The sequence below is a fragment of the Gekko japonicus genome, unplaced genomic scaffold (genome assembly GCF_001447785.1).
Source record: "Gekko japonicus isolate JY-2015 unplaced genomic scaffold, Gekko_japonicus_V1.1 scaffold870, whole genome shotgun sequence".
NCBI classification, from domain to species: domain Eukaryota; kingdom Metazoa; phylum Chordata; class Lepidosauria; order Squamata; family Gekkonidae; genus Gekko; species Gekko japonicus.
In genome coordinates this window covers 438473-461909 of record NW_015163627.1, presented here as the reverse complement: position 1 = coordinate 461909, position 23437 = coordinate 438473, and the positions used below count along the sequence as shown (strand labels likewise).

Here is a 23437-nt window from a genome sequence, read left to right as displayed (position 1 = left end):
GATTGTAAACTGCTCTGAGACTCCTCCAGATAGTGAAGGGCGGGGTGTAAATCCCATCTCTTCTTCTCTTCATCTTCTTCTTCTGTCACCTCGTTTTTTCACCTCGGGCCAGCCGCATTCTCTTAGCCTTTATCCTATTTCACAGGGATCAGGCAAGGAGACAGGCTCTCTGAGCTCCTAGGAGGAACAGCAGTGATAAGAAACAGAACAACTAAAGAAAGGCGTTTCCTAAGATCCTTGTGTTCCTTCTTTTTGTAATGCTATTTGAGCTCTGCATTCAGCCAAGCCTTGTCACTCGCCATTTGCTCTCGCAGGGACGAGAAAGAAGAACAGAGTCAGAAAGAGAAGCTCGTGCTGTCCGAAGACTGCGAACTCATCACTATAATCGATGCGATCCCTGGGAGACTGGAGGTCACCAACCAGCACATTTATTTCTATGACAGCAGCACCGAGAAAGAAGAAGGTAACCGCCTCCCTGCCCCCGAAGTTGTGGCTGTCTTTCTTGAGCCCTTTAAGGACTATATGGCCAATTGACTATCTCCAGTTTGGCTGGAGATCGTGGACATTTTTTGTCGTCTTCTGGGCATGGAACAGGGGTCACCGGGGGTGGGGTGGGAGGTATTTGTGAATTTCCTGCACTGTGCAGGGGGTTGGACTAGATGACCCTGGAGGTCCCTTCCAACTCTATGCTTCTGTGGTCCTATCCTTTCTCACCCTGCTTTTTGAGTTGATTCCACTCAATAGTACAAGGAAAATATAAGAAGCTTGATAGTTGAGAGTTCAGCACGAAAGAACCCGGGCGGCGTCCTGCACCACAGGACAAGAAAAGATGGGCAGTTGTACGGCCTTCTGCTAGCTTGTGGGGAAAGAACCACTCACCCGATGCACTCCTGTATTTAAAAAAGAAAAGGGGCATCGCGCCATTCCATGGAGTGTCCTAACGCAAGGTGTTTCACGAGGCACTCTGCCCCTGGCACCGATCTCTTTCCATGTGCTCAGCACTTACTATCAAGCGTAGGTGGTGGGGCTTGGGATGTCACAGCCAGTGACATATAGTGATTAGAGTGTTAGACTAGGACATGGGAGACCCAGGTTCGACTCCCTGCTCAGCCATAGAAGCTTACTGGGTGACCTGGGGCCAGTCACGCACTGTCAGCCTAACCTACCTCATCCGGGTGGTTGTGAGGATAAAGCAAAGAGGAGAATGTTGTACGCTTCTTTGGGATCTGATCTCTGCTCTTTTCGACGAACTGCTGCAAGACGAACAGATTCCCCCGACAAAGCCTGTTGGCGAAACGCGTAGGGAATTTTTGCAAATTTAACCGAGTAATTAAATATATTTTAACCTGATTTTGCGCCATCAGCCTTGGTCTTAATTTTTCCCTCCTGTGACTGGTGAGGCTCTATCTTCTTGTTACTGGTGAAGTTGTACAACACCTGTGCCTTATCTAAAGCTATAGATGGCGCTATGCGCTTAGCTTATATGTCCTTCCCTTGTGTATTTGAGAGTCGTGCTGAATATACCTGCTGCACAAAAACAGGTTTTTGAATTATCTTTTAGATGAGAGAGACTTGAGTCCTCAGAATGTCATTGGTTCCAAAGCAGAGTTCTGAATCTTACATTCACAAAGTTGAATCTTGATTGTAGTAAGTTGATAAGTGACCGTAGCTCAGTGGTGAGGAGGTCATCATGAGTGGTATTCCTGGCATCTTTGACTAAAACAGGATGCTGGGTACTTGGCCCAGGAGGGATTCTGTGTGAGACCTTGGGAAACCACTGAGCCAGATGGATGAATGGCTTGACATAAGGTGATAGATCTTTGTCTCTTCTAAGGTAATTTTAAACATTAAGCTGTATAACCCTTGTCTCGTGAGGTAACTTATTTTATCGAGTGCCTATGTGGTTTGGATTAAAATGCTAAGCTGCCAAAAATCACATGCTCCATTGCTAGACTGTTTTGAGAGTTCCAGTCAGTCTGGGAGAGTGTTTTATTTTGAGAACTGACAAACTTACGGGGCTATCCTGTGCAAAATTACTCCTATCTGAGCCCATGGATTGCAGAGGGCTTAGACTGGTATAACTGCACAGGATTGCGCTGTTAACGCCACTGGTTTTGCACCGTTAAAAGAAAAGCCTGCTGTTGATTTTAGAACTGTGGAGAAAAACGTCCAGCAGAGTTCTGTACGGTCTCTAGAATGACTTTCGGCCGGTGTTTGTTTTCTGTGCCAAGTCAATAGACTTAAAGAAGGCTTAGCGATAGCTGTCTGTCAACATATTTCAGAACAATGACCGAAATCCCTTCCGTTTGCAGGAGTCGGTTTTGATTTCAAATGGCCCCTTTCTCAGATACGAGAGGTTCACTTACGTCGCTATAACTTGAGAAGGTCGGCCTTGGAGATCTTCTTTATTGACCAGACTAACTACTTCCTGAATTTTAAAAAGGAGGTATGTGGTTTAACAGGGACCCGTATTCGGAACGCTTATGGGGTGGAGTCCTTATAACGCATTTCTTTCACAAATCGGCTTTTGGGCAATGGCGTCACTGTGAAGAGGGCTGTGGAAACGGTTCTTCTGGAAGGATTCGGCTCAGCTGTGCAATCCCAGCATTCCAGGCGGGGCTATAAAAAGTGGCACCTGCCAGGCCCACTCTGGGGGGAGCCTCAAAGGCCTTTCAGCTCATCACGAGATGATGAGCATCCACTACTGTGCAGTGTGGATGGGATAAGCAGAGGTTTGGAAACGTGAGTGTCATACAGACAAGCCCGACAGAGAGGTCGGATTATTTCTGTCACCCTGTTTGACTGAATACGGATAGCGAATGAGGTGGTGTAGCTACACAGCGGTGGTGGTAGGAAGTGCTGTGAAGTCGCAGCCAACTTATTATGGTGACCTCTGGTTGGGTTTTCAAGGCAAGAGACGTTCAGAGGTGGTTTGCCATTGCCTGCCTCCGCGTAGTGACCCGGCCTCTCTGTAGCGACGAGGATGACCGGGGGCCTGGAGGCCAAGCCCTGTGAGGCAAGGCTGAGGGACTTGGGAATGTTCAGTCTGGAGAAGAGGAGGTTGCGGTGGGGGGGAAAGGATGGCTCTCTTGAAGTATTTGAGGGGCTGTCCGTTCAAAAAGGATGTGGACAGGATGGAGCATGTCCAGAAGAGAGTGACAAGGATGATCGGGTGGGGCCTGGAAACCAGGCCCTGTGAGGCAAGGCTGAGGGACTTGGGAATGTTCAGTTTGGAGAAGAGGAGGTTGAGCGGGGACACAACTGCTCTCCTGAAGTATCTGAAGGGCTGAAACTGAGAGGAGGGACAGGGAGCTGTTCCTGTCGGCCGCAGAGGAGAGGACTCGCAATCATGGGTGTAAATTAAGGGTGGGAAGGTGCTGGCTGGATATTAGGAAGCGGGATCATGAGCTCCCCCTCACTGGCAGTCTTTAGGCAGCGGCTGGACAAACCCTTGTCAGGGATGCTCTAGACTGATCCTGCATTGAGCAGGGGGTTGGACTTGATGGCCTGTCTGGCCCCTTCCGACTCTGTGTGGTTCCAGGATTCTGTGGCATCCTTGCAGGTCTCCCATCCCAGTACTAGCCAGGGCCGAACCTCTTTAGCTTCTGAGATGTGACAGATCGGGCTAGGCTGGGCCATCCAGGTCAGGGCTGCTACACAGTGCCTGTGTTGAATCCGTTCACAAGAATAGGTTCTTAAGAACACCGCCCTATGACTGTGACGGACCCGCCATGTGGTGTGAAAGGCATCGCCTGAGTCAGCTTGCTGAACCTCTCAATAGATTTATCACTGTACTGGGGGGGTCAGCATTTCACAGTTGCATAAAGATGTATGGGCTCTGAGGGGCTGAAAACGATTTATAGAATAGACACGCGGTGCCCTCAGAGGGAGCTACAGTGAGAAAAGCGGAAGATACAGCTCATTGGCTCTATTTTGTTATCATCGGCTACTAAACATCAGCCTCTGAACCTGATTAATAAGAATGGCCTTTAAACTGAACATTTATTTCTTCAGCTAGACATAATGTTTGGCTGAACTGATGTAAAGATGATTCAGTTACAGAAAAGGAACTGTCCCTTGTTTGCAAAATGGTCAACTTGGCGTTCTATTAGATTTGTTATCCAGTGAATCTGCTTTCTTATAGGCAAGAAACAAAGTATATAGCCGAATTCTGTCTCTTTGCTCCCCGAATATTAGTGGGACCAGATCGCCGCAAGAATTATTTAAAGCTTCGGGACTTACACAGGTAGGATATTTCCAGGAACCCCTTGGGCAACTTATTTTCAGTTAATGTCCTATGATGGGAATTAGCTTTATGTAGTCGTGGTCCTTTAAAGAAGCCTCACAAACCCAGAGAAACTTCCTTTATGTAGCAGAATAATCCAGCTTCTCTTGTAGTCCACACAGCTGAGGGCTACAACCCCTAAATTGCAGAGTGTACAGGATTGGTTCCCATTGCCTTACTCACTGGTTATCTATGTCCTGTGAAATTTCTGTCTAGGACAAAGCGGTCTCACTTGGCTGAGGATTTCTTCCATTGGGGCAGGAGGTAGTTTTCTGTGACCACTAGAGGGGAGACATGAGAGCCAGTTTGGTGTAGTAGTTAGGAGCGCGGGCTCTAATCTGGGAGAACCGGGTTTGATTCCCCACTCCTCCACATGAAGCTGCTGGTGTGGCTTTGGGTCAGTGACAAGTTCTCTCAGAGCTGTTCTCTCAGGAGCAGTTCTTGAAATAGCTCTCTCAGCCCCACCTACCTCACAGGGTGCCTGTTGTAGGGAAGGGAAAGGGATATAAACCACTCTGACTCCTTCGGGTAGTGAACGGTGGGGTATAAATCCAATCTCTTTTTCTTCTCTGGCAGCTCCTTTCTTACCTCTGCTACACGGTGCTTCTGAGCTAGCTTTTACTTCAACTTTCTGGCAGTTCCTTTCTTGCCTCTGCTACACGATGCTTCTGAGCTAGCTTTTACTTCAACTTTTACCTCACATTTCTGCTCCTAAGCGATTTCATGTAGGCATTTCCCTCAGAAAAACACATTGGCGAATCTTGCATGTGAGAAGTTTTTGTCAATTGATGAATCATGGAGTGAACTAATCACAGGGATCTTTTATTACACAGTGCTCCACTCCTTCAAACAATTCATAATGAGTCAGGCTCTTTCGGGATTCATGACAAACCATCAAATATATTAGCTGGAATTAAAAATTAAACTGGTTTATGAAGTATATCAGCATAGTATTCCAGCAGTATCAAATAATCAGAGTCAGGCCTGGATGAACACAATATGTTACCTCACACACAAACCTCAATGTCTGCTTTGAACATCTGCTAAGAGACTGGGGTGTGTGTGGTCCTTCCATTTTCTTCTGGGGCGGCGAGCAAAATTAGATTGGTTCTTACCCGGGGACATGGAAGGAGGAGGCAGGTACCAACAGTTGTGCCCACTGGCGTTCCTGCTTCAATTCAGAGTGTGGCATCAGGTACTCATGAGTGTTACCTGATCTCTTGGGGGATGGTTTTTTCCAGCCTCTGAGTTCAAATGGCCAAGCTGCTATTCCTCATACAAAACTCTCTTTCATGTGCTCCTGTGTGAATGCTCCATGGGTCCTTTGCCACACCTCCTTGAGAACAGAAGGCTTTTGCATGTGAATTGGCAACCTCTGCTTGAGGCAGGGTCTTTTTCACATGAACAAGTGAAGAAAGGGCTTAAGTGAGATTTAGCAGTCCCTGGCCGGTCCCCTTTCATCTTCATCCTGGCTACCTTTGCATGTTGCTTCAAGCAGTAGTTCCTCTTCAGCTGACTGTTCTGGTCGCTACCCTGCTTCTCAGACAGTTCGTGAGTGAAAAGAGACCTTTGTCAGTACCCTTGCTTCTTCGAACCACGAATAACTTATCCCCGGCACCAAGACTGTCTTGTCGTCGTACCACACAGGCCTTCTTTTAGGGCTGAAGAACTTTTCAACTTGTGTAAAATCTGAGCCTTTAATTTTTTAGCCAAGTTCTAAATTGGTTCAGTGGTTCAGATATCCTTGAATACCAGGGCTCCCTGTTTACACTGTCATCACCCAAACCATGTGGGCACTGCTGACATTCTGAGGACTTGTTTTAACATATGAACTCTGATTTTATTGTATGGCTCAAGACCTCTGGTCAAAGGAGCTCACTGTTAATAAAGGAAAGGTCTTGTTTTAACAGACCCCTAGTCCTTTCCATAGGACCACAATTCTCAGAGTTTGGTGTTACCCAAACAGGCCTGCGTCTTGTCTGCTTCCTTCTCCCTTTGCAGGTTGAGAGTCTTTAGCAACTTTCAGTTTAGTGTGAAACCATCTTTGTGGTGTGGTGATTGCCTTTTCTTTATCTTTAGAAATGGGTGAACAGAGAGATCTCAAACTTCGACTACCTCATTCAACTGAATACTATGGCAGGGCGAACCTACAACGACCTCGCGCAATATCCTGTGGTAACTCCCACCCCTTCCATTTACTTGAGTACATACAATGTTGTGATGTTTTGTCAGAATACTAATAAGAGAGCCAGTGTGGTGTGGTGATTAGGAGCGGTGGACCCTAATTCGGAGAACTGGGTTTGATTCCCCACTTCTTCACGTGAGGCCTGCTGGATGCCCTTGGGCCAGTCACCATTCTCTCAGAACTCTCTCGGCCTGTTGTGGGGAGAGGAAGGGAAGGGAATTGTAAGCCGCTTTCAGACTCCCGAGTGTAGAGAAAAGTGAGGTATAGAAACCAACTCTTCTTCTAACGGATGCCTTTTTTTTTTACTTCAAGTTTCCCTGGATCCTACGGGATTATACTTCTGAAGAATTGGATCTGAATAATCCTGCTGTGTTCAGGGATCTGTCCAAACCCATCGGTGTGGTAAATGAGAAGAACAGCAAGGCTGTTCAGGAAAGGTATTTCATTTAAAACAGAGTTTAGTCAAGACTGCTTGTCATTTTCTTGTTTTGTGCACTCTCAGAGTGTTTATCCTAAGAGCCGAACCAGAGGTGATGGCAGCCGTGGGACCAACCCTTGGCCACGGACCCCATTTTAGAGGAGAACTTAGCCATTTGAAAAGCGCCTCGATGGCCTGGGCCCAATGGGGCCCGCAGCACAGCGGCAATGAGTGATTTTGGTTCCTTTTTGACATGCCGAAGCAGCTGCGATTGTTGTTGATCAGGATCGGGCCCTTCCGGTGACCAACTGTTTGAAGGAGGGGGGGGGGGGGACAAATCAACAAATACTCTCAAAAATATAATTTAGGAAGATGATTGCACTACCAAGTCTATTCTGTGAGTGCCTGTGTAGAAGTCTTTTATGAACGGCACCTGTGCGAGGATCTATGGCGGGGGTCCCCCACAGGGTGTCAGTTGGCGCTGTGGTGCCCACCAGCACCTTTTCTGGAGCCCACCCAGTGTTTTTAGGAAGTGGGTGGGACTAGGTAGGGCTTTTGCCCAGCAGGGCTTCTGATTGACTATTGGAGATTTGATTGGCTGTGCAGATCTTTTTTGTATGTTGGTTTGGCAGCAGCTGCCCACCACAGCACAAGGATCTACACTAGGGGTCAGTACAGACTGGGGAAATGGAAGTTCATGAAGATTTGTGGTTCATGGGGTCACAAATCTTCCCGTTCAACGAACTGGTTCATGATGCGGCGCAGCTTCCAGGTCACCACTTCTGGGTGACCTTGCCTCTTGGTTATCACTCATGTGTGGTGTGGCTTCAAATGCCATTTAATGGATTCCCTCTAAGTGGCTTTTGCAGGCTGCACCGTACACAAGTGCTGTCCAAGCCTGCAAAAGCAATTTAAAGGGTTCCCTTTAAACAGCTTTTGCAAGTCACCACTGCCACCATGGCACGACTCGCAAGTGAACTTCTGAGTTCACTTGCTGAGTTGTGCTGCCACAGCAGTGGGGCTTGGAGAAGGCATTTAAAGAGACATCCTCCCCACCCTTTACCTATACCTGAAGAAGTGTGCCTGCACATGAAAGCTTATACCCAGAATAAGACTTTGGTGGTCTTAAAGGTGCCACTGGACTTAAACTTTGTTCTTCATTTCAAAAGAGGTTTTTTTTAAAGAAGAAGCCCTCTAATTTTGAGTATCTTCCCATCATGAATGGTAATTAGCGGCTGTAGAATACTTCAGAAAAGATTAATCCGTTCTGTAGGGTTTCCAGTAAGAGTTGCTTAATTCATTGAAAACCTGACTGAATTTACAGTTATGAAAACATCTTTTTCTTTTCTTTTTTTTAAGATATGAGAATTTTGAAGATCCCCTGGGAATCGTTGACAAGTTCCATTATGGTACTCACTACTCAAATGCCGCTGGGGTCATGCATTACCTCATTCGGGTAGAGCCTTTTACCTCCTTGCACATCCAGCTTCAGAGCGGCAGGTACGAGATGAAATAGTGAGATGCCCGTTTGTGCTTGTTGTCTGAGTTACCAGTTTATGGGTTATCTTTCTGCAAAGCACAACCTTGGGGAGGGGCCGTGGCTCAGTGGTGGAGCATCCACTGGGTATGCAGAAGGCCCCAGGTTCAATCCCCAGGAAAGATCAGGTCATAGGTGATGTGAAAAGACTTCAACCTGAGACCCTGGAGAGCTGAACAATACTGACCTTGATGGACCCGTGGTCTGATTCAGTAAAAAGTAGCTTTGTGTGTCACGTAACCATGGCTTGAATGTTCTTCTTGAAAACTGATCATCACATGATCATATTGTGATGCAGAACACTTCAACTTAAAATCTATTCCATTCGCGTCCGGTTGAATCTATTGAACAGTGAGTGCAAATTGCTTTTGAAAATGGATCTTTCTACGCCTTTGGCATCGTTTCTGCTTGCGTGGTGGCAATGAGCTTTTCATCCGTGCAAGAGGAGGGGTATTTTTGCCCTGTACTACCTCTGTCCTGTACTACCCTTGGACTGCAAGAAGATCAAATCAGTCAATCCTAAAAGAAATCAACCCTGACTGTTCCCTGGAAGGCCAGATAATGAAGCTGAAGCTCAAATACTTTGGCCACCAAATGAGAAGGGAGCACTCACTGGAGAAGACCCTGATGCTGGGAAAGATTGGAGGTCAAAGAAGACGGGGACGGCAAAGGATGAGATGGTTAGACAGTGTCATCGATGCAACGAACATGAAGTTGAGCCAACTTCAGAGGATGGCGGAAGACCGGAAGGCCTGGCGTGATCTGGTCCATGGGGTCGCGAAGAGTCGGACTCGACTGTGCGACTGAACAACAACAACAACCTCTGTCCAGCACCCCCCTCCCACGCCTCACGGCACATCCACAGCACCAGCTTTTTGGAGGTCTTAGGGAGTGCTGGAGAAAGTGGAAGGTGAGGACAACTCTGTCCCACCACGGGTACCTTCTCTGAGTGGTTTGTAGGAGACGACCCCAAAGTGTGTGCATAATACTAACAGTGAATTGCATGAAAAGTTTTACTGGAGTTGTGCCTCAGGAGTTGCTTTTCATTTTAAAAGAGAAAGGAAGAGATGACATGCAAGTAGTTTGTTGAAATTCACAAGTGTCGTTTGTGGATGTAATAGACATGCAGTGTCCCACCATACAGTTATCGGCCTGATGTGGAACTCCGTTTGTACTTGGAAGCAAAAGCCGTTTGCTACTCAGTTGAGTGGCACACGGAACTCCCCACTTGCAACCCTCCCCCCTTTGGTGTGCACACGGCTTGCCCCTCCACTGAGGTGAATGGTGAAGGCCTTAATGGGGAGTGGAGTCAGTGGATGCACTGGAATCACTGTCCCTACAAGGAACTGTACGATTAGGTGCCAACCGTGCACCTTAAATGGAACTTCAGTGTAGGTTTTGATGTCTGTATATTATTCACTATGCAGCTTTTTTCTTTTTACTTCTGCAAATTTGCACTGCCCCAGATGTTGACTCAGAATACATCCATGTGTGTTCTGACCCACAGATTTGATTGTGCCGATCGGCAGTTCCATTCCATTCCTTTTTTTTTTCCTGCTACCTGGCAAGCTCTCATGGACAATCCAAACGATGTCAAGGAACTGATCCCAGAGTTCTTCTACTTCCCAGAGTTCCTGGAGAATCAAAACGGTGAATCATCAAGTCTATAGCGGGCTAATTAGAATGTTGCTCTTGCCTCCCATTTTTCTCTGGGGAAGCAGCTTGATTATGTTGTTGAAGTGATGTGCTAGGCTCAAATCCAGATCCCTTAGTGCAGGAGGGATAGAAAATCAAGCTTAGCAATAAAAAGGGGGTTGTTGTGGCCAAAATAACATTTAATTTAGTAATCAGAATTATCGTATGGCATTGTGTGTAGTATAACAGGAGATCCAAAGATTGTCTGGCAGTTGGAAGTTCTAGCTCTTTTAGCGTTATGCACCACTAGGTGGCAAGCTAGACTTATTTTTAGGGCTGAGAGAGTTCTGTGAGCATGGTGACTGACCCAAGGTCACCCGGCTGGTTTCATGTGGAGGAATCAAACCTGGCTTTCCAGATTGGAGTCCGCCACTCTTAACCACTACACCAAGCTGGCTCTACATTTAATTGAGTAATTGTGTTCTAATTTAATTGAGTGATTATGTTCTAATGCCACGTAGTGGCAAAAAAGGAGTAGAGGATAATATTTCCAGAGTAGAGCGTGTATTTTCCTAAGTAGTGGTGCTTTCCCCCTCACGCACCCACCCTTCTGTCCTCTGGCCTGGGAAAAACTTCACCTTCTAATAAATGCGTAATTGTTTTATGGTATTAATCGCTGCTGAAACCTTTGTTGCCCCTTAGGTTTTAACTTGGGTCAGCTCCAGATCTCAAAGGAAGTGGTGGGAGACGTCGTCCTCCCCAAATGGGCCCAGTCGCCGGAAGACTTCATTTATAAGCACAGGAAGGCTCTGGTGAGTCGTTGCCTTCTGGCTGAAGCAAGCAAGCAAACAAGAAACGTTGCTTCACACCTGCTGCCTACAAGCCTCAGATATAAGTAATGCGGAAGACCGAACTTGCTTAGTACCACAGCTTTTGCAGCTCTCCCTTAAAGCTAAAAGGACCAAACCCAGGCTGTCGTACTTTGGTCCCATTGTGAGGAGACCAGAGTGACTAGAAAAGACAACCGCGCTAGGAAAGGCTGAAGGCAGCAGGAAAAGAGGAAGACGCAACGTGAGAGGGACTGGCTCCATCAAGGGAGCCACGAGGGCCCTCCTTCTAGATCATCCTTTTTGGGTGTGAGCTCCTGTGCTGTCATGGCAGGCCTCACCTCACACTTCGGAAGCCAGAACTGACTCCTGTGTCTTCAGTAGCCTCGTTTTCCTTGTCAGTCTCCTGTGCGTCTATTAATATATTTTTTTCCCATCAGGCAGGCTGCAGGCATACAGTTAGGGAGGGTTTTTTAAAAAAGGTTTGAAAGAACAAAGGGTGTGTCCAAAGACTAAGGTAAGACTCAGGGATGTCAGATGTAGGCAGCTGTACTCATTATTATTATTTAAATTGACCCTGACCGGGATAGCCCAGGCAAGCCTGATCCGGTCAGATCTCGGAAGCGAAGGAGGGTCGACTCTGGCAAGTACTTGGATGGGAGGCCTCCTTGGAATACCAGAAGTCAGGAGGACAGGGGCAGGCTTCATTCGGCCACCTCTCTGAATATCCTCATGACTTCCAGGTGTACACAAACTCACACACATATATTAAAAAATACAACCCCCCCAAAAAAAATTATTTTCTTAATTGAAGATGAGCTGTATCATGCCCACAATTTTATTTCATACAAGTTTTCTTTTTTAAAAAAAAAATGAAGTTGGGCAACTCACTTGCCGAAACCTGTTTTTCCTCCTTTCTGTTTCAGGAGTCAGAATACGTATCGGCTCACCTTCACGAGTGGATAGACCTGATCTTTGGCTACAAACAGAGAGGGCCGGCTGCGGTGGAGGCGCTCAACGTCTTCTACTACTGCACTTACGAAGGTACCAAAGCACACGTTTCTCACAGCATCGTATCCTATGTATGAGTCCTTGAAATGGCCCAGAAATGAGGCTCAGGAGGAGCATGCCTGATAGGAGCACACCTCACTGTAGCTTTGCTCTGAACCTAAGGAGAGCTCTGCTGGATCAGACCGAGGTTCCATCGAGTCTAGCCTTCTAGTCCCTTTCACAGCCAGCCAGCGGGGCGTGAGGCCAACAGCTCTCCTCCCCCTTCCCCTTCTCGGCAAAGGACCACTGCCTCTGGATGTGGAGGCTCCATTTAGCTGTTGTGGCTAAGAGTTGCTCATAGGGCTCTCCATCCTGAATAGTCTGAGGATCTTTGGAAGCCACTTAGGTCAGGGGCCATTGCGTGGCAGGGAATCGCATAACTAGACTATGCATCTGGAAGGACGTTTCTGATACATTTAGAAGGACGGTGCGTTTAGAAGGACTTCTGGATTTACCACCCATTGATTTCAAACCGTGACCCTGACAATCTGCTCCCCATCTGCCTTTTCTCTGTTTCTCACGTCCAGTACAAGTCCAGTACGCTTCCCCCTGTCCTTGAGAAGGGGCTCCAACCCCTTGTTGCTTCAGCGGGACCCTTCCTACACATCTACAGTCTCCTCTTTGAGCTAGAGCAGGCCAAAGTGTGCAGTGGAGCCCATTACAATAGCGGCCTGCTTATTTTTAGACTTTCAATGGTAGCGTTCAGAATACAATCCCCCTGTCTCGTAGGACTGAATGGCTAATCTTATGGAATCATAGAATCCCAGAGTTAGGAAGGGGCCCTACAGGCCACCGAGTCCAACCCCCTGCGCGATGGAGGATCAGCCCAGAGCATCCCTGACAAGTGTTTGTCCAGCCGCTGCTTGAAGACTGCCAGGGAGGGGGAGCTCACCACCTCCCTGGGCAGCCGACTCCACTGGTGAACAACGCTTACTGTCGAAATGTTTTTCCTAATATCCAGCCGGTACTCTCCCGCCCTTAATTTAAACCCATTGTTACGAATCCTGTCCTCTGCTACCAACAGGAAATGGCATGTAGAAGAAAGACCCTGCAGGCTTCGACCCAGTGCCCATATAGGCCAGTAGTTCCTAGAGACCAAAGCCACTCCTGTTGCCCCCTGTCCTCTCCCAGCAATTGGGGTTCAGAGTTCTATTGCCCCCAAATGCAAAGGTTCCAGCTGGCCATTATGGCTAATAGCCATTGGATGGACCTGTCCTCTATGAATTCACCTGCTCCCTTTTGGATTCGTCTATTCCACAGCGGTTTTCTTCCCAATCCAGCTGCCCTCCCCCCAGGTAAGGGTGGTAGGTGTGCCGTGGTGGTGAAGTCCAGGGCATCCTCCCCAGAACAGGGAGAGAGACGTGAACAGGATGGAAGGTCTGGATTGCCGGGCATCTCTGGACACCGTGTATCCAGAAGATGGAAACCTTTCTGAAAAGCAATGTAGGAACAAGAGCAGAGGCGACCACGTTGCTCCAGTAATTGTGCCAATGGGGGTCTGGCCATTGCTCAGATTACAGGGCGATATACATTGAAGAATGCTTTGACCTGTTTGTCTTTCTTGCCCTTTCCCCATCATTTCAGGAGCTGTGGATCTGGATGCCTTGACTGACGAGAAAGAAAGAAAAGCTTTAGAAGGGATGATTAACAACTTTGGCCAAACACCTTGTCAGCTGCTGAAGGTAATTCCTTTGGCAGCCATAGAAACTGTCTATATGCTCTCCGGGACGAAAGAGATCCCGCAGTCCTATAACCCTGGGATCTTCTAGTTTGGGTGCTGCCTCTCATGTACTGTGGGCAGAGTAAGTGGGAGAGCGGGCAAGACTTAGGGCGGCTCCCAATCTTGTTTCCAGCAGAAGGGATTGAAACAGGGGGATTTCCAGCCGTGCCGCCGTATGTGCAGTTGGAAATGAATTTGGCTAGAGACTGGGTTGTTCTCGGGAGGGCAAATGTGTACCTCCAACCTGCCCTCCTCTGGAAACACGTGTGGCTTGACTCACTCACTTGAGTCGGCCGCCGCGCCTTGTCCTCACCTCTCCTGCTGCTTACAACCCAATCCTGATGTATTTAGCCAATCCTGATGTATTTAGCCTCCTGAAATTAATGGTGTCTGTGTATTTAGCCAATCCTGGTGTATTTAGCCTCCTGAAATTAATGGTGTACCTGAAGATTGGCCCGTTTGGGTGAGAAGGCCTTAGGGGGGCATTTGTGTGTAACTGTTGTCTTCCGTTGCTGCTGCAATTTGCGCCCAGGAGCCCCACCCTGCGAGACTGTCTGCCGAGGAGGTGGTGCAGAAGCAGAGCAGAAGCGACAGCTCCACCCTCAACCTCTTCCAGCATCTGCCCGAACTGAAGTCCTTCTTCATTGAGGTAACAGCTGACGGGATCAAAGCCTCATCAGGCACGTGTCACCGCTCTGGAGACAGTGGCTCGTATCTTACAAAGCACCAAGCGAGCGCTGATTGTCCCCTCCCGCCACCGTTTCTCTCTCTGGACCATCCACTGCCTGAATTATCCCTGGGGTCACGGTACCCGTGTGGACAAACAGCCACCCAAATCAGGGTGGGGAGCTCTGGTGAGGAGAGAAAGAGAGGAGACCTAGTAGCACAGCCTGGTGGGGAGATACGACCTTCTCAACAGCTCAGTATTGCCTAGGGTTGCCTTTGCAGTAGTTCTGACTGTGGTGTTTGTGTGCATGTGTGTGTGTGTGCGTGTGTGTGTGTGCGCAGACGCATGTGAGCCTGGAAGTCATAGTGATTTCTGGTGACCTTTAGTGGGGCTAGGACATTTCAGAGGTGGCTTGATAACCTGCCCAGGCCCGTAGCTATGGTGGGGCTTTTGGGGACTCCGCCCCCTTTCATAAAGGCACAGCCTCACAAGAATTTATCCTGTACATGCTTTTATCAATCATTTAAAAATATTTTAAAGGCGTGTGCTCCTTTAAGCAGAATGGGGTGCTGTAGTTGACTAATTCCCGCACCAAGCAAGGGGGTTGGAGTAGGTGACCTCTAGGATCCCTTCTAACTCTGTGTCAAGAAACTGTTTTCCTTTAAGAGAGTTTTTCTGCCTAAGTGTTAGCTTTCTTGACTATAGGAGTCATCACCCCCACCTGCCGGCTTGTTAACAGGATTGTTGCTTAGGCTGGCAGAAGTGATTAACTTGCAGCAGCTGAGAACTGTCATCTAAAGTGGTTGACAGCTTGCAATTTAGAGATCTATCCTGGTAACTGCTTTCTGTTGGCTAAATGGCTTTTCTTTCTGAGAGAACTGAGAACTTCAGCCCCCCAGAAAAAAATGTGCCCCACAAGCCACAAAATCCTGGCCACGGGCCTGAACCTGCTTCTGCATCCCAGCCCTAGTATTCCTTGGAGGTTGCCCTTCCAAGTACTTATCAGGGTTGGCCCTGCTTAGTTTCTGAGATCGGAGGAGATCTGGCTTGCGTGGGCTTTCCAGGTCAGGGCTGACTGTAGTATTAACACTCAGTCCATCCGGACTGGTAGCTCACTCACTGTCGTGAAGGAGTCCAGAGTTCACCCATGTCCCCAGGAGTGAGTTGTTTTGAATCCATTTTTATTGTTGTGAAAGATCCTGCAGTTTGACTTTGGAAAGGGACCCACACTTTTTCCTAGGGTGTATCACTACTGCAGTCGCTGTAACAAAGCTCAGAAGTGACGGCTGTGTTACAGATAAGTAGGGAAGACTTGGTAAATGTTGGGATGCCAGTTTGGTTGTGTTAGAGCAGGCTCCTGGTTGTGGTTTCAGGGAGTTGGTAGTGCCAAAGAGGAAGGTCTGATTTGAATGTTAGTGGGCAGTTTTGGTTTCAGGAGTGTGAGCAGTGTGAACACACATGAAGCTGCCTAATACCGGATTAGACCCTTGGTCCATCAAGGTCAGTATTGTCTCTTCAGACTGGCCGAGCCTCTCCAGGGTCATATGCAGAGGTCTTTCACGTCACCGACTGACAGATTCTTTAACTGGAGATGCCGGGGATCGAACCTGGGACATTGGGCATCACGGGAAAACTGGAGAATCAGAAGTACCAGGATCAGTAACAGTAATTTGTAGAATCTCCTCTTTGGGTATCCAGATAGGCTGTACCTATGTCTGTTTTCATGAGCTTTGTCAATAAATGTGTCTGGTCTCTTAATGCGGCCAACTAAAGGGGCTTCTCTTCCCTCGACAGGGAATCAGCGATGGCGTTCCCATCGTGAAGGCCGCGGTCCCCAGGAACCAGTCCCGCTCCTTCATGTCTCAGGGGAGCCCGGAGTACTTGGTGAGTCAGACTTGCAGAAAAGCTCATGTCGGGAGGACCGTTGAGTATGAAATCAGAGCGGATAGTGACCTTCATGCCTGGTGTCTTGTGTGACAGCGGACGGATCCAAGGCGTAGCGTCTTAACTAAGCTTGCCCCCGAGTGAGGCGCTTTTGATTATCGCTTGGCTTAGGACAGTGGTGGCGAACCTATGGCACGGGTGCCAGAGGTGGCGCTCAGAGCCCTCTCTGTGGGCACGCATGCCATCGCCCCAGCCAGGCCCAGACCATCATTAAAGTGTCTGTCGAATTCTCTGCCAAATAATTTAAAGTAAATGAGAGCATTTGGGATTGCTTTCCTTACTTTGCTTGGATCATCTTAAATTAATGTATGAGTTGTTTCTTCTAAAGTAAAACCTCAGTATTCAGGTTAAATTGCCGTGTTGGCACTTTGCGATAAGAGGGTTTTGGGTCGCAGTTTGGGCACTCGGTCTCTAAAAGGTTCGCCATCACTGGCTTAGGAGATAGGATTTATTTATTTACTCTCCAGAGAGCTGGCATTAATCAGGTGCTGCATATAAAAACAAGAGACGTAGATAGGATTGCCAGCTCCAGGTTAGGAAACATCTGGCGATTGGGTGTGTGTGTTGGAGCCTGAAGAGGGTGGGGTTTGGGGAGGGGAGGGACTTCAGAGGGGTGTGATGTCATCGAGTCCACCTTCCAAGGCAGCCGTTGTCCCCAGGGGAACTGATCTCTGTAGCCTGGAGATCAGTTGTAATAGTGGGAGCTCTCCAGCCGCCACCTGGAGGCTGGCAACCCTAAACATAGGGTTGGATCCAAGGGCGCCTTTCCACTGGTGTAGGGGCACTTCTGCTGGTGGAGGAGGGAGTTGGTGGCTTTTGCTGGCTTTTGCCCACGGCTCCCAAGAGTCCCTTGACCTCCAAGAGCACAATTTGAAGGGGGAGGTAAGGAAACCCTGCTCTGTCAGCTTCAGTTCTTTGGATCGAGTCCAGAGGTCCCCAGTCTTTTTGAGTCTGTGGGCACCTTTGGAATTCTGACACAGCATAGAAAAGAGCAAGAGTCCAGTCGCACTTTAAAGACGAACAAAATATGTGGCGGGGTGTGAGCTTTCGTGAGTCACTGCTCCTCTCCTGCCACGTACTTTGCTAGTCTTTAAGGTGCGACTGGACTCTTGCTCTTTTCTACTGCTACAGACAGAATAAGAGAGAAGAGATTGGATTTATACCCTGCCCTTCACTCGGAGTCTCAGAGTGGCTTACAGTCTCCTTTCCCTTCCCCTCCTCACAACAGACACCCTGTGAGGTAGGTGGGGCTGAGAGAGCTCTGAGAGAACTGTCCTTGAGAGAACAGCCCTGACAGAACTATGGCTCCCCCATGGGCATCCAGCAGCTGCCTGCAGGTAGAGGCGTGGGGAATCAAACCCCGTCCTCCCAGATTAGAATCTGTGTACTTAACCGCGACACCAGATTGACTAACATGGCTACCCATCTTGATCTGACACAGCATAGTGGGTGCAGCCACAAAATGGCTGCCATGGGTTGGGGAGCCAGCCATAAAACAGCTACTGCAGGTTACCTTCAGTTACACAGTGAAGATCCCTCTCTGGGCTGACTGAAGAGAACGAGGCTAGGAGGCTCTGAACAAAGTTGGTATTTTAGTCATTCGCTGCTTTACATCCAGCATGTTCTTTTCAAAGGTAACGCTGAGTGTGAATTGCCTCATTGGAACCCACGGGTGGCTACCTTACGACAGGAATATCTCCAACTACTTCACTTTCATTAGAGATCCAACTGTGACAAACCCCAAGTGAGTAAAAACAAAAAGAGAGGTGCAGTTCTGCCATTTCCTTGTTTGTCGCACAACCCTGGAGTATTGCTATCAGTTTCTGAGGTGAAAAATAATCTGCCGTGGCTTTGTATCTTCGGCTGGCATGGGTCACTTTTTCCCTCCCTGCCTACAGAGTGTGTGCCTGTGAAAGCCTTTAAAAGACAAGAGAGAGGGGAACAAGCATAACTGAACTTTGTGCATCTGCTGACGTAGGCTCTGACTGACAGAAGTATATGCCATAACGAGGCATTTGAAATGTCTAGCAATTCTTTGTTGTCTTTGCTCCAGTCGACTAATGTGGCTACCCCTCTCAAATCCTTTGGGGTGAGGGCAGACATTTTCAGGGTTGAGTTCACATGTGTGCATCCAGAAGAAGGCCAGTGCCCTAGTGGGGAATAGATACGCCTCTGTTAGACAGGGTGAGATAGTCTGTGACGAAGTGGTAGAACTTTTGTGGGGTACTCTTTGGACCGTACCTTGCTTTCTGAAATGCCAGTCAGCACTGCTGCTTGGAATGCTTTATGCAATTTACGTCTGAATAAGAAACTGTCTCCCTTTCTAGATTTCCCTTACTTGGCCACACTGGTCCATGCTTGTATAACTTGGAGGCTGGACTACTGTAATGCTCTGTTTGTGGGGCCACCCTTGAAGGCAACTTGGACACTTCAGTTAATGCGAAATGCAGTGGTTGGTCTGTTAAGTGGTTCTGAGCATATTATGCCTATTTTGGATCAAATGCATGGGCTTCCTACTTTTGAATGCAGTTTATGCTTTCCAGCTGCAAGGCACCAAATGCTGACGGCTTTATCACTTGTGAGTTAGCCTTAAGAAACAAGTTCTTGAACATCTAGTGTTAGTACCAGTGTGAGAGACTGTGTAATCCTGTGGATCTCATGACTATACCGCACACACTGCCATGCAATCATAATAATATTAATGTTAATAATAATGTTAATAGTAGTAGTAGTAAACAAGGATACACATTTTGAACAACTGGGCAATGCAGATCTCAATGTTGACAGAACGCAACGAGCCGTGAGTGGGCCTTTCGCACCAGGACTGGAGCTCACACCCAAGCTGTTTGTCGTGTCCCACGATGCCAAGCTCCTTTTCAGCGGAGGACACTGGGACAACAGCATCCGAGTGGCGTCGCTAGCCAAGGGAAAATTGATGGCCCAACATATCAGGCACATGGGTAAGTCACATCACGTAAAGGGAATCCCCCTTTAAAAAAAAAAAAGGATGTTTAACAAAATCCCCGATCGAAATAGGTTGCAGGACAATGCCTGTCACTGTGTTTGTGCAAAGGTCGTGCTGTTATCTGTGTTGCTCCTGCTTTTAATCCCTTGTGGGTTTATTCACAGTGCCAGTCACCGCAAACGGCATTGTGTGCAAACATCCTTGGTTTCTGCCTTCCATTGCGGTGGCTGTCTTTATTGGCAGACCACAAGGCACAAAAGCAAGTTGCATGCTAATTTGAGGACGGACCAGCTTTTTCATTTGTTGCTGGGACAACCAGAGAAGATTAAAGTGTCTGTAGATTAGCAGTGAACTGCTTTACATAATATGACGTAAAAGTGGGGGACCAGAGATGGATCGGGGTGGGGCGGTGGGGGATCTCCTGATTCTCTCCTTTCTTGTTTGTCTTATTTACACTTCCCTGGAAGTGCCTGAAACCCCTGACCTATCCTGCTCTAACACCCTTCCATGGCCTCTGAGAACTCTTAACATCATTTCACCAAATCTCAGCAGCACACTGTTCTTAAAGAAGCAGACACCGATTCTATGATTTTAATAGGCTAGAACCACCTATGTTTTGTTTTTTTAACATTTTATTTTTCTGTCAAAAAATACCCCCTGCTTGTCCTGGCCCCACTACGTGGATTTTTTAAATCCATACTCTCTGTGCTCCATTCAGAACTAGATGTAATAATATCTGGTGCCTTCATTCAAAAGGAGTGTTGGCACTTATGCCCAAGAACATAATAAAAGCATAATGTGTATTAAACCAAATCTCTCTAGCACTGCTTCCTGTTTCTAACAGAGTCTGAATTCGTCTTCAGAGGGATACTGGCTTGATTCAAATACCATGTGCAACTGTGGTTTTATTAAACAAACTGTGGTTAGTTTAAATCCAGATGTGGGTCAGTTACTCATTACATTTAGTTAGCAGGCACGGAACCTGACTGTGAAAACTCGATTTAAAATTGGGTCGTTAACCAGGCAGTCATAATTGTGGTTTCATGCGATGTGTGAGCAAAGGCACCCTGGCTTAATCTGGCTTGTTTCCGAGGGCTGCCCCCGTTGCAATGAATGCTGGGAAATTTTCTGAGCGGGGGGAAGGGGGAAAGAGCAAAGCTGATGAAACCAGCAGTTGTCAGTGCCAACCAGGATTTGAATGATAGTCTGTGAGACGAATCCTGGTTTCACAAACTAACCATAGCCAAGATAAACTGGAGTTTTACGATATGTGTGAACTGACCCACTTCCCTGAATTCAGAGGTCGTGTTTGACTTCTGTGGCTAGACTTGTCCTCCATTCAACATAATCCAAATCTGAATTGCTCCTTTTATGCAGGCTCCACTGAAATGAATGGGAATTGTGCTATAGAGAGGAGAAAGCCGCTATTACTGTCACAAACCATTGCGTGCATGATAAACTCTCCATTTGCTGATTTATTTAATTTTTTTGCTGATTTTAATACTCTTAATTTGGAGCCAACGTTACATTACCGATTTGTTTTGCAACTTGGAACAGTGTCCTGGTTTGTAAAGACCGTTGAATGGTTCTCTCTCTTTCTAATTAAATTTAGAGTCATTAATCATGGCCTTGCCACTAATTTGCTCTTTCTTTCGCACACAGATATTGTGACATGCTTAGCGATGGATTTCTGTGGGATCCATTTAATTTCCGGCTCGCGGGATACCACTTGTTGCAGATAGGTCAGCAGGTAAGTCGGCCTTGGTAACCTTTGGAAGTCACTTCCAGTGGACCGAAGCTGTCCTTGGGCTGGCTGAATGTGTGAAAAGGAGAACACTGGGGAGGAAACTTGAGGTGAGAACGTCTGAAGGTCAGTTCACGCTTCACAATGGCAGGTTCCATCTGCTGCACAGAAACTGGTTTTTCTCGTGGAGAGGACATGAACCAGGAACAGGAGACTTGTTTCTCCAGGCGACGTGGTGTGTCACCTGACAGTTAAGTGCTAGATCACTGTGAAGCCTGATACTTCATACATCTGATGAGGCTGGGCCTAGCCCACGGACACCTCCGAGGGCAATAGGTCTCATCTTTGAGGCACGATTCTTTGTTACGATTGGTTGTGGCTCTCCGGAGGATTTTGGCTACGTATTTGGACGCAAAAGTATTTTGTTTGTATTTTGGTGTCTCCTGTGAATACAGTTCCTGAGGGTTAGGCGTGTTAGTCTGTGGCAGCAGAAACAAACAGAGGTGTTAAGGACTAACACAGTCTCATGGCAGCAGGACGTTTTGAGGACAAGAGCGTGGTTTGTGGCTGAAGAAGTGGGCTTTGCGCTGGAATAAAATTTTGTTAAGGTGCCTGGGGGCTCTTTTGCTATAGGGAGCAGGGCGTGTAACTGGAGACTGCCTGCGCACGACTTCCTGCTTGCAAAGGAGATGCTCTGCCACTGACCCGTGGCCACTCTCCCGCCCAGTGTCCTCCTTAGCCAGCACTGACGCACGTGTCTTGCAGTGTCACCTCTTGTCACCCGGCACTGTGCAGAGCACCAGCCGTGAAGTTTTGTGAACGTACCAGCCGCAGGACGGGTGATCAGACGGTTTTTGAGTCATGCTTCTCATCAAGTGGTGGTTTTATTTATGTGGAAATTTGCTTCGCTGTGCCTTAACAATGCAGAAATTGAAGGAAATCTCCAATACAGGAAGAAGGGGGATGAGGTGGCCAGAAACAAGCACACTTGACAGTGTTCTCCTACGCAGTTTTAGTCAGAGGCCCCTCTATCTTCAGTGGAAGTTACTCCCAGGTGGTGATGCATAAGATTGCACTGCTGTCACTGGGTTATTATAGATCCAGGTGGGTCGCCGTGCTGGTCTGAAGCAACAGAGCAAAGTTTGAGTCCAGGGGCCCTTTTAAGACCAACAAGGTTAATTCTGGGTTTCCTCTAAGCTGAGTTAGTGTCAGCTAGGTCTCAGATTTTTTGAGCCTGTGGCTCACACATTTTTTCCTAGCTCAGGAAGGATGGGCTCCAGAGCAAACTGATTTATGCAGGAGCCAAATTGCTCATTCACACCTTTAATGCCAGCAGCTCACCAAGTAGAATTTTTGCTCACAAGGCTCCACAGCTTCGAGGGAGCATCAGATATCAGAAAGCTTATACCCAGAATTAAGCTTGGTTGGTCTTTAAGATGCCCCTGGACTCACACTTTATTCTACTGTGTTATGTCAAAAATACCTTTGGGAAATGCTTTGTTTCATTCAGTCATTATGACATGTTTTTGAATTTTTTAATCTTATTATTTTTTTTTGTATTTGATACCAGGGAGGATCTCCTGTAGGTTTGGTTCCTAAACCGTTGCAGATCCTGTACGGACATACCAACGAAGTCTCTTGTGTTGGCATCAGTACCGAACTGGAACCAAGCGAACAAGTCAGCGTCTTATTCTTTATGCACTTTAGCTTCCTGAGGTTTTCTGTGTTTCTGCGTTCTGGAAAGATGGGTTCACGGTTCTCCGTCCATCTCTTTTCATGTCTCCCTCCTCCCATTTTTGCCTATAAGATGTTGCCTCTCTTAGAGAGCAGTCATACGGGTCAGGCAGCAGCCCTGTTAGTCCAGACTAGCCCAGTCTTGTCCGAGTTCGGAAGCCAAGCAAGGCTGGCGCTTGGATGGAAGCCTGGGGTCACCCTGCAGATGCAGCAATGGCCAGACCTCTCTCTCCTCATTGCCTTGCCTCGAAAACCCTTGAAAACACCACGAGTTGGTTGAGACTCAGCAGCAAACTTTACCTTATGGTCAGGGGCTTTCTGCTCCTTCTGCCAGCTGTCTTTATGAAAGAGGAGGAGGAGGGAGGAAGAAGGGAATTAAAGATATGAGCCAGATGCATTTAACATAGTGTATGAAGGGTCAGAGAGCACCAAGCAGAAATCAGGGGAAACCCATATAATCAGCAGAACAGCGTCACATGGAATAAATCATATCTGGCATGACAGTGGTTTTGTAAACACTCTGCTTCCAATGGATCTTACCTGCTTCCTAAAAAAAATATAGGGATCATCTTTGGCAGACTGCCTTAGCGATGGTTTCCACACTACAGCTGAGGGTGTCTTAACAGCGTTCCCAGGCAGATAGTTCTCGAGTAGGCATCATCCCCCATGCATCCTTTCTGTTTCGTTCTCCTCCTTCGACAAAGCAGTCTTTATTCCTGGGGTACT

The 23437-nt window shown here is 47.6% G+C and overlaps 1 protein-coding gene across 1 annotated transcript in view; it reads left to right on the top strand.

The window, feature by feature from the left end:
- NBEAL1 (neurobeachin like 1) overlaps window positions 1–23437 on the top strand; it is a 161903-nt gene that overhangs the window by 130261 nt on the left and 8205 nt on the right. Inside the window, 16 exon segments of the mRNA XM_015407508.1 lie at window positions 315–463; window positions 2313–2446; window positions 4145–4246; window positions 6365–6460; window positions 6783–6907; window positions 8248–8388; window positions 9933–10075; window positions 10763–10872; window positions 11814–11931; window positions 13522–13619; window positions 14190–14306; window positions 16119–16208; window positions 17903–18012; window positions 19056–19228; window positions 20896–21018; window positions 22543–22655. Coding sequence (XP_015262994.1) covers window positions 315–463; window positions 2313–2446; window positions 4145–4246; window positions 6365–6460; window positions 6783–6907; window positions 8248–8388; window positions 9933–10075; window positions 10763–10872; window positions 11814–11931; window positions 13522–13619; window positions 14190–14306; window positions 16119–16208; window positions 17903–18012; window positions 19056–19228; window positions 20896–21018; window positions 22543–22655 — 1942 coding nt within the window.